This window comes from Ptychodera flava, chromosome 4 (assembly GCF_041260155.1).
Source record: "Ptychodera flava strain L36383 chromosome 4, AS_Pfla_20210202, whole genome shotgun sequence".
Lineage (NCBI taxonomy): Eukaryota > Metazoa > Hemichordata > Enteropneusta > Ptychoderidae > Ptychodera > Ptychodera flava.
In genome coordinates this window covers 25,853,172-25,864,325 of record NC_091931.1, presented here as the reverse complement: position 1 = coordinate 25,864,325, position 11,154 = coordinate 25,853,172, and the positions used below count along the sequence as shown (strand labels likewise).

Sequence of the window (11,154 nt, the reverse complement as noted above, 5' to 3'; positions counted from 1 at the left end):
TCGCTGTAGACAGACTGGCAAAGCCGAAGCTAAATGTTTTATGCAACTATGAATGTGCTGGCCAGTTACCCATGCAATGGTCAGTTCCCTAGCATATGCGTTTTGAGAAAGGTAAATCGCACTCCATATCGATCATGACTTTCCTCTACGCTGGAGAGAAACTAAAGCAATCATTTCCAGTCTTGAATTTGATTTCATTGCACAGGGCAGCCCAGCGAACAAGAACTCACCGTAGGTGGCGCTATATAGCAGCTCCAATATTCAATCTGCCGCTACTGATAAACATCACAATGACACATATGGAGGGGGTTTCCCCGTTTCTTGTTCCGGGTAATTCGTGTCACATGACACGACTCTGGTCACAACAGTCTGACAGTTTAAAGTACAATTATACAGTCTTTTACCGAAGCTTATGGCGTTACGTGCACGGCGAGTTTATTCAGACATCTTCTTTCCAATTTAAGTAAGGAAGGTAGGAACATTATGTTTTGTTCTCTAGCAGGATAATATAAAAAGGGAAATTATCATTCGCCAAGGGAATGATTCCATGGGAATTACCCATCTTTGAGTGAAATGGAATCGATATGTACCCATGTTTGAACTTTAATGTAAATGTACTGTTTTTCGTTGCACATAAACGAGCTGCCCGCCATGGGCTATCGTAACTATAGAAACCAATATAATCGGTCGAACATTTTGGCATGGAAGAATTTTGGTAATTATTTAATGTGGTCAGAGTGGAGGAGTGAATAGATACCCATAATCGAGGAGAGTATCGCTTGGATGTGTGGAGAGACAGTGTAAGGGATCAACTATCGGTTATTCTCTCCGCCATATTGTTTCAATCTGAATTAGAAGAGAGTGGCTTTGTAGTTTATAAAATAGCTAAATACGTCTTTGCAATCACTTTCGAAGGGCGTGCACAATTTGCTTCTCAATATTGCTCGATAAATTATAAGAATAAAAAACAATTATGCAAGGGTTTAAAACGTCGTCGGGTCTGAGATGGTACAGGTACAGCTGCCCCTTTACATCATAGTCTTGGCAAGGACCCAACTACTATAATGTGAGCATAGGTCGAATTGTTGTTGCCATAAATATTTTCACCCATTTCTACTTCCGGGTTAGGGCTTATGGGGAAACAACAGTACTTGACTACAGGCACCTCTGTAGTTGATAGCGCTACACTAAAAGCGCTATCAACTATGGTGGAGCCTGTGTACTTGACGACATCGATCGTCCACGTTGAGGGTTGTTGATGATCCGCAGTCGTACTCATAAAGATTCAGTCGCGTATACAGGGTCTCCGTCAATCGAGACCCTATAGCACAACTGAATCTCGTAGACTACCTGACTCTGCGCCCAACACAATTGCAACATAACATAGTCGAGCCGGGTAGTGGTAGGGCTACAGATCGCAGTCATAATCGGGTTTTGGGGTCCACCAGCTGACTTGATACATGCGATACGTAGGTAGGGCATTTTGTGATAAATCATGTTTTTAAAAATCTATGTACTGGCGAATACTTGTGTCTGCATGCTTCATCAGAAGCCATATACAGTAGAGGACAGCAGTGGGAAGTTTATGTGAAATATTCCTGAATGTATTTTGATTTCATTTTCTTCGACACTACAGAAAGTATCACTGTATCAGCACGTCAGCAGAAGAAGGGGCTGCCATTATGGGAAATGAACTGTCTCAACTACAGGCAGAAGTTCTGCAACAGCAGAGGGGTTCAACTATACAGTTGTTGCAGGCCCTGCAGGCAATGATTGATGACGACAACGAGGTGTCGGTCAATGACGTGCAAGTGGAGCACGCATGGGATCCTGATGACTGTTCCGACAACTTCTCTGTCCTTCCGGACAAGGTCACCGCCAGGCGAGGCGAGCAGAAGAATCGAACTGATCTGATCAGGGGAAAGAAGGCGTATGTCAGCGGGACTCACGTGTTTGAGATATTTTGGCCGAGAGATGAACGAGGCAGTCACGCTATGATAGGAATGGCGACCCAAAATGCGCCGGTGAGCTGCGTGGGATATTCACATCTGCTAGGATTAACATCTGACTCCTGGGGCTGGAGTCTGGTCGACAAGAGACTGGTACACGATGGATGGGAGTGTGGAATATATCCATCTGACCGAATCGACTATGAAGTCCCCGATACATTCCACGTCATTCTAAATGCCGATGACGGTACATTGAGGTGAGTTTAGCTTTTCACAATTGCAAAAATGCACGTTAAATCTTTTTAATTTTAGCCTACAGTGTTGAAAATTCACGAAATATTTTCAACTGTCTCCACATGCTAGATTCAAGGCCGATGGCGAGGATCTTGGTATTGCTTTCACAGACTTACCACATCAAGACCCGAGTAAATCCCTTTGCATCAGTGCTAGCGCCACATGTGGTAATGGTGACGTAAGAATGAGATATATGGGTACTACAGGTAAATATCAGTGTTTTATGCAGAGCTTGTGATCTTTTATGTGTCCATGCTTTGTTTATTTTATGTACGCATAGGTCAACTGAGAGAGGCGGAAATATGACCGACAGAAAAAAAGACAGTGACACAGGAACAGCCATTAGACAGTCAAAGCATGTGAGAGAGAGAGAGAGAGAGAGAGAGAGAGAGAGAGAGAGAGAGAGAGAGAGAGAGAGCTTACTCTGCTTATACTAGACCAGCCTATATACACACACGTATATACATATATGGAATATACATACATACATACATACATACATACATACATACATACATACATACATACATACATACATACATATACACACATACATACATTCAAAACTTACTGTATATAAAGCAAAGACATCTATTCAACAGTAATTTCTTCTTGAAGGAGTTATGAGGATTGCATCATTCTCTGCAGGTGGCATCTCACAGTTTTCGCCGACCGGTGAACAGATCGTCTCAGTGCCGGCCCCTGCAGGTAGTAGTTATTACACATTCCACCCAAGATGCGGTGATAACGTTGACGTGATGCATGGTGGGCGGGTCGCGCGGAGGAGAGAGTGAGTAAACGTAATACTGTATCGATCTCGTGTTGTGACCTCTGTGAAAGTGTGGCAAAAAAGTAAGCAATGATTTACACACAAACAAACAAACAAACAAACAGATAAATAAAAAAACTAACAAATGAATAAATGAAAGAATAAATAAATGATATAAATAAATAAATACATAAATAAATAAATGGTAGTTTATGACAAAATGATCGTTAGAAAATACTTATTCATTACAACATTTTGAAATAATCTAAAAGCGCGTTCCCAGAATTCGAATGATACTTAAAATATACATTGGCAAATTTTGAAAGTTCAATGTCAGTCAGTTTTTGTTCTTTTCTGTCACAGACCCAGAGAAAATTTTAACGATGGCGTAGTGCTGACGAGACAACCACTGAAGAACAACGTCCGTTTTCAAGTTAGGCTGGACACAAAGATATCACGATGGAGTGGCAGCCTAGAGATAGGCTTTACTTCAAACAATCCTGCAGCTTTACAGTTCCCTGGCACTATGACAGAGTGTACTGAAGGGGTGACGCTGATGTGGTCTGGCTCAAATATCCTCAAAAATGGCGACAAAGTGTCTGAAATTGAAGTAGACTTGGATGACTGCACGGTAAATGTCGATTTCAATACAAAATTGAACTCTTGAAATTATTGTCATATCATGATAAGAAGTATGATATAGAATTGAATTTCGTTCTTTACGCTTCTGATCAGCTGAAATCTATTTAAATTGCTGGTATGCTCAATATTTAGAAGTAAGCCTTCGTTTACATTTTATGTTGACCAGAAAGAACAATGGAGGGCGAAGGTAATTGGGGAGATACGTTGCTCTGAAATGATCGCTCCATTCACCCCAAAATAAAACTTAATACACGTTTCGCGCAACGTAGCTACGAAAAGAAGGATAGATAAATCAAAATCCTTTGTCATTCCAATACCTGTTTTGACCTTAAGGTAGAACGCGCCTCGGGGACAGAAATTCACGCTTTCAAATTTTATCAATTCTCTTCTGACCTGCAACTTGTTGGAGGGGGGGGGGGCTCATTTTAAAGCACTTGATGAAAGAAAAGCTTTAACCGTCTTAGTTTTTCGACAATCGAAAATTTTACTTATCTCCTAGGAGTTAACACAGGGATTGCGACTATTTTGAATTTCAAATGTTGGGAAATCTAAGGCAGTTTGTTTCTCCAGTACCAAAGTCTGCACTGTGACCCCTGATTTTTATTGTTGATTTGGTAAGAGAACGGTTGAAAGTTTCATTTGGGAAAGTTGAGCAAAAGTTTAAGTCTTTCACTTTTGAGGCGCATACTACCTTAACAAAGAAGAACACGATTTTAATACGCTTTAGGTTTGAAAATGCGGAGAAAGCTTAGTTCGGTCGGGTATCCTTGAGTAAAACAAGTTATACTCACATCTTTAATTTCTTGAAATTTTAGTTCTGCAAAGCTCAGATATTTTTGTTTTATGTGTCCTGCAGAGATGTCACACAAGCATAATACGTGGCAAAAAACAAAAAACAAAACAAAACAAAACAAAAAACAAAACAAACAAGTTTGCTTTATTTATAAAATGAACATGAATATCTTTACTTTTTTAATGGAAGATCGGGGATACAGTTGGGATCGAGAGAAAAGACGACGGTTCCGTTCATTTCTTCTTCAACGGCAAAACTCTCGATAAGGCATTGAGACTGAAAACCAACCCAGACGTGGCGTATGGTGTTGTAGATATCTATGGACAAGCGGGCAGTGTTACTATTTCTGGTGAGTAAAAGTTTATGACTGATTATGAAGGCCCTGCGATGCAAATGTACCCATTTCAAATTATTTCGAAGACATTCTCTCTTGAGCAATCACAACAAAACGCTCATACAATCAATTTAGAAGCTGAAACGCGTCCCATTATTCTGTATAATTTGCAAGCGGTAGAGCCCCAAAATTCGTCCAAGTCTTTAGTCGTTTATTCTACACGATGAACTAATATCTTCATTTGATCAAACATTTGACGTGTTTTATGACTTTGTCCTTTCAAACACTTGATAAACAAGTTCTATACAACCTTTGGTTTGCTGATATAATGTGATGACAGAAGCTACAGGGCAATGGGGAGCTATACAGGACTGATCGTTTCGACCGATCGATTTGTTATATTGATGTTATGCTGTGAAGGAAAGTCAAAATGCATAGTGCTGTATATGTAAAGACAGAACTTTATAGAAAACGTCAAATGCTTACGTCACTTGTCACGGTTGCAAAAACTTACCGGATGTTTGTTCCTATTATCCTCAGAAAACATATTCGACTAATTGTAGTTACTGGAGAACGTAAAGTACAACTATGTTGAAAGTGAGAGGCATTGTCTAATTCTTGTATTTCAGAAACAGGTGAAGGCGTTGATTCAGCGTCGGCAAATGGCAGGGTAAAAAGTGAAATAAGTGGTACGGACCCGAATGCTATCATGTTCGCCATGAGAGAAACAGTGGAACTCTTGGCGAAAGGTAGTGAAGTTGACATTTTGATAGCCGTGCAGAAAGTGTGTAAAACTATAATGGCACCGTTCGACAGGACGAGTGATGAGAGACTGCGTCAGCGTTTTGGCGATCATTTAGCAAGTCTCGGAGGAGGCCACGAGCTTACAAAGTTGCTGCAACGTCTTCAACGAATGGGAGATAGAAACCCGAGTGAGCAGACTTGGCTTGGCATAACCGTATTGAGAAACATATGCTGGAATTACTCTGACAGTAGCCTGAAACTATGCAAGCAGTTCGGACAGTCAGGGCTTCTGGAGCTCATGCTGAAAGACATTGATAGGTTCGGACCAACAAAAGTGACAAATGAGGTAAAAGTGTCTATTCATATTTGATCGGGTTCAGTAATGTAGGCTTGTTGCACTGTTGGTCATGCAAAGTTATTATAGATTGACTGTAAAATATGTCTTTTTGATACTTGTGTTTCTCTTGCATATTATCTTTTCCGGTCTAAGCCGACATGATAAGACACTTTTAATACATTTAATAGAAATCTGGCCAAAGTGAAAACGTACAACGTTTGACGGTAACGGCATTATATCTTGATGTAATGGTTGCGAATCCTTGGCTCTAATTATATGATGCTTGCAATGATTGCTAATTTTAGAGAGCCCTACATTAAAATGCTATTTCCTATTGGGAAAGTTGATGGCTTCTTCTATTGCTATAGCCATTCTTTTATATTTTCTGTTTTGTAGAAGAGACGAGATCTCGTGAGGTCGGCACTTGGCGTGCTGCACAACTGCGCCAAGGCCACCGAGAACAAGCAAGTGTATCTTGATATACGCGTCATCGAAAGGATAGCTCCGTTTATGAAGTCAAAGGACTTAACATTGGCTATGATCGCAATGCTGACGCTGTCCTACGTTATTGACGACCACAAAATCGGTCTTTTGGCAGCAGATGAAAAGATGATCGCTCACACTCTTGGAGTGTTACAGACGACACTGGACGACCCAAGGCTAAAAGGCACTCTTGAAGATAGTGTATTTTCAGCACTTGAAATCACGACGGGACTGGGTAATATTGCAGTGAATGACACCAACAAAGATTTGATCGTGAAACTAGGTGGAGTACCGCTACTAGTTGACCTTTTGAAGAAGGATCGACCTGACGTGCAGGAGTCGGCAGCTAATGCCATATGGACTTTGGCACAAGCAGAAGGACACAGAGGAAATATAACTTCCATACCGGGTGCTATCTCAACATTGACGTCACTGTGCCGGAGTACAAATACGGCTGTGAAAGAAGCGGCGGAGAGAGCATTGATCAGAATTAAATCCAGCAGCCGAGGTCAACAAGTTCTTGGTAATTATAGTCATGTTTCCCTACACACCCTGGATTTAGTTTAAATTGAACTTTGCGATCTGAGAGCGTGTGGACCTCGCCTGTTCAATACGCTGTAATTTTAAATTACAACACAGAATACCGGTGAGAGTCGTAAATATAAATGTGTATGTTTTTTTTTCAGTAGGTGGCAGACCAACCTCTGCCTCAAGAGGACATTGCAGTTACAGAGAGCTATGCGGAAGATTCAAGAAATCATTGGAATTACAGGGTTTGTTTCGAGCATGCACGTGCATGTTTATAATACTAATACTACCATGTACAGCTGATATCAGCCACCATGAAATTGGATACCAGTGATGTAATACAGAATGATTGCAAAGTAAAAACAAAATTACCCGATTAAAAACGTCTACTTGCTTCAATTGGTAATGATTTGTCAGTGTATATTCTATATTTCTGAGAACCTGCTGACGGATGTTCTGGAGTAAACCCTCACGGGTCAAGATGTTTGACTCAGTGAGTATCATTAGAATCATAAAAGCAAACAGATATTTAGATTTTTAGTTCACAGTCATGTTTTCAGTGATTGATTTCCTTTCTTTCAGAGGTATTTTTCGAGCCGAAATTCGACATGTGCTACTGCACGAGCTGTCATAACGATAGAGGTGACAAGCTTTACTATGCTAGAGGACAACCCGCCAAAGATTACGGGGTTCCATTTGGATGGTGCCGTTTTGCTCTTAAGTAAGTTGACACTTCAAGGCAATGCATTGAGTAGTCAAAAACATTGAGGTGAGAAACTCTTGCATTAAGGTAGAACACGCCTCGGGGACAGATATTTTGACTCTCAAATTTCTACAATTCTTTTCTGGTCTACCACTTGTTAAGGCTCATTTTCGAGCTCTTTGAAAAAGAAAAAAAAACTTTCACTGACTCAGTTCATCGAAAATCAGAAGTTTAATTTTCGCCCCACAGATTTAACACAGGGATTGCGGCCATTTTGAATTTCAAATATCGCAAAATGTTGGATAATTTGTTTCACTAGTTCCAAACTTTGCTCGGTGACTCCCAATTTTTATTGTTGATTTGTTTCAATTAGTAAAGTTTGAGCAAAAGTTTGAGTCTTTCACTTTCGAGGCGCATTGTACCTTGAAGTTTTCATCTATACAAACACTGTCCATAACATATTCATCTCATCACTTTGTGATGGACATTGCAACAAAAAGTCAATAATTTCATCCGAGCTATTATCGTGCTCTCACAGGACACCTCCGAAAGCATCGGCATTAGATGTATTCAAAAAGTGGCATGTGGCTTTCCACGGCACCAGACTGGAATCGGTTAAACCAATTCTCGAAACCGGAGAGTTTTTGATGCCAGGTATGAAAAATGTTCTATCAATGTTTAAACTTAGCAGTCACGTGTTATGACACTTAAACTTAGACCTTTCAAAGTCATTTTGACACGCGACCTCTCTCATCTTACTTCTGCATGACCGCTTCTCAGGTGATGTTCGCATGGGAGGGGCAAAACTCAGTGAGTGTGATGGCCACTTCTCGGACGATAACAAACCCCAAGGTTTCGACACCAAACAGATATTCCTTTCTCCCAGCATACGGTATTCTGGATGTGACGTGTATGCACCTACAACCAAGTGAGTATGAAGCTATTTGAATACTGTTCTCTGCCAAGTAAATATCCTTTTCAAAAGTGTACTTTACCTTTATGATAATATTTAATTAATATTCATGTATTTGCACTATATGGCCTGCACGAAAAGGCATTGAAGGATACAATGAGTAAGGGTAATGCACGCGTCTGAGTATTCATCGACCGTTTATTATCAGCAGTAGGCAGTCAAAATCAACTCCTTGAACCATCGATCCGCACTTAGCACAGATTAAATAAACCCTAATGCAGAATATGGATCTGCAAGATGCAAATCTTGTTTGTTCATACCCTCATGACCTCCGGAAACTTTACCCGTCCCACGATAAAAATCGAAAGAACCAACGAAAGGTTTCCATGTTTCTTTTTTGCATACTTGCGATGGCAACTCTTGATATCTCGAAATCAAAATAGCACATTTTCGATGTTTCATGACTTCATCGTTAAGTGTAATTTGTATGTATATCACGAAATTAGTAGAATGAACATTCTAGAATGTGTATAACTTTAAAAAATACGACAGACAGACTTTAGTATAGCGTTAATTGTTAACTTGTTTTCACTGCTTTAGGTAAAGTTATCCGGCCCTGAGTGCGTTGCGCTCGAAAATGCCTAAAGAAATAATGTCCTTTTTTGTTTCCAGTTTTACCGACAAGTCCACGAAAAAGTCCCATCAAGCTAGAGTGGTGTTCCAGGTGTGCATCAACCCAACCAGTTACAAAGTCGGACCACAGACGATCGGAGTGGAGTCTGAAATTGATCCCAAGTTCAGTAACCAAGAAATTGAATGGTTCACCAAGGAACGTGGATCCGTGATTCCATACGGGTTACTTGTCAAAATAGAATGAAAGGACAAAATGGAATCGGGTACATCGGCAGCTAATTAATAAGACATATACTTGTGTGGTCTACCAATTCCCGTCCCGTGACGAGTAAACGAGGCAGAGTGGTATTAGTTTTCTCATGGCATATCTGAAAAATTATATTTTGTCTGATTCATCTAGAAACCCTGATGTTAACATAAATTTTCTCTCATTTATCACGCATTGACAAATGTTTTGACCTTCTTCAAGGAGACTAAAAATTTCCAGAAATATTTCGTCTTTCTTTTGTTATTGAGTCACATAATATTGTACTCACAATATGGTAAACGAATGGCAGCCAATCATTAAATCGTATTCCCAGGGGAACTCTTGCGTTTGAATAATATAAAATGAAACTTAGCCCTCATCACAATAAATATTTCTCGCGTATAACTGCAATATTCGGTAATGTATTTTTTATCAGTTTGTTATCACTGTACTAGTCAAGAAACGTATTGCCACGCGAATCAACATTAAGGTAATGTTGCTCATACTATGTTTGTCTGTTTTGACGTGTGTTTGATTTCAAACCTACGTAACATTTGAAAACTTTTTAAAACATGCGAGTCACTGAAATCATCAAACATGTAACACCTTTTCATGTTTATTCGATTTTAAAATGTCATTGTGTGGAAACATTAAACCGAGAATAAACACGCAAATGAAAACAGATTTAATTCTCAAACTCTACTTTTTTGTTTACGATTTGCTATACTGCTATTACTCTACAACTTTTATTCACATTTGAAGTTACCTTCTATGTGTCCGTCGTCCGGATAATCCGTAATTCTGAATAGAGGTGCAAACTGAAAATACCCACCAACAGTAGTTGAGGACTTAGAGTTCAATCTTATTTTTGTGACACTGAGAGTTGAAGATGTATTCATTGCAACTGTTTCGGCACAGGTTTACCACTATATCCACTTAGCAAAAGTTGTCTGCAGAAGCTTCCCATTTATGTTTCTATTGTGTCAACCAGTTAAGTTTAAATTTAGAAGAAACTTTTTATAGTCTACTTTGCAGCGTTTCTGGTATTGCAAATATACGCTCGGGTCTGGAGATTAGTAGTAGAAAAAGCAATCATACTATTTATAATAAACGCCAAGCATATGTATTTAATAAACATATAGCACAGCAATATAAATTTATGAACGAGTACCGGAGAATACTTCGTGAAGTCAGAGAATGTATACGTAGGTATGACACTTCGACATTGTGAATATTGAAGTGCTTTGGGTATTTGATTTATGCAAAGCAGTCTCTTTTAGACGCTTGCACTTCTGTCACCTTAAGTGTACACATGACCTTCACACCGTACAGTTTATACTCGGTACACATGTATTAGCTTATCTTGCACCATGTTGAATTTTGAATGAGCGCTTATCAGAGACAGTATGTAGCAAATGTCATTTCCACTGTGTCAAACTTCATTTGCGCTGGGCATTAGCAGCACGTAGAACACCCTCTTTCAGATCGCTGCACTTCTGTCACCTGAAGTGTATGCACGGCATTATGATCACATTGTACAGTTCATACTGTGTAGAAGTCTACCACTGTATTTGTTTATGTTTGTAAAAGGCAAGAATAAGCTTCCGTCGATCCCTCCCCTTTTCTTAGAAAATACAATTTTACAGAGTATACTTAGTCTAGTTAATACCAGTTGTTGTTACATTGAGATCGATCCGCAGCCGACATCCTAGCATTGTCGAAAGCTGTAAATCCTGTTTTATTTACTTGAAAAGCGTGTTCCTACGCTGCAGCTATAATTTACAA

At 39.7% G+C, this 11,154-nt stretch overlaps 1 protein-coding gene across 6 annotated transcripts; it reads left to right on the top strand.

The window, feature by feature from the left end:
* The first annotated feature begins 256 nt into the window (after positions 1–256).
* LOC139131290 (neuralized-like protein 4) lies at positions 257–10,053 on the top strand. 6 transcript variants are annotated; one of them, XM_070697283.1, is made up of 13 exons: positions 257–472; positions 1,637–2,206; positions 2,313–2,449; positions 2,892–3,033; positions 3,376–3,643; positions 4,637–4,796; positions 5,411–5,871; positions 6,259–6,868; positions 7,035–7,118; positions 7,456–7,594; positions 8,115–8,230; positions 8,357–8,504; positions 9,162–10,053. In XM_070697283.1, exons 2-13 carry the CDS (start codon positions 1,683–1,685, stop codon positions 9,364–9,366), a joined length of 2,994 nt encoding a protein of 997 aa, XP_070553384.1. In that variant the 5' UTR covers positions 257–472; positions 1,637–1,682; the 3' UTR covers positions 9,367–10,053. The 6 variants fall into 6 exon arrangements, 3 of the variants coding, with proteins under 3 accessions (XP_070553384.1, XP_070553382.1, XP_070553383.1); XM_070697281.1 differs by having other exon boundaries at positions 7,032–7,118; XM_070697282.1 differs by lacking the exon at positions 257–472 and adding an exon at positions 1,136–1,473 and having other exon boundaries at positions 7,032–7,118.
* The last annotated feature ends 1,101 nt before the right edge of the window (positions 10,054–11,154 follow it).

Bases quoted from the DNA above. Each gene is read 5' to 3' on its own strand.
- LOC139131290 (XM_070697281.1), top strand. From the start codon at position 1,683: ATGGGAAATGAACTGTCTCAACTACAGGCAGAAGTTCTGCAACAGCAG. The intron at 2,207-2,312 runs GTGAGTTTAGCT...TCCACATGCTAG, and splicing joins GCCGATGACGGTACATTGAG to ATTCAAGGCCGATGGCGAGG. The intron at 3,034-3,375 runs GTGAGTAAACGT...TTTCTGTCACAG, and splicing joins CGGGTCGCGCGGAGGAGAGA to ACCCAGAGAAAATTTTAACG.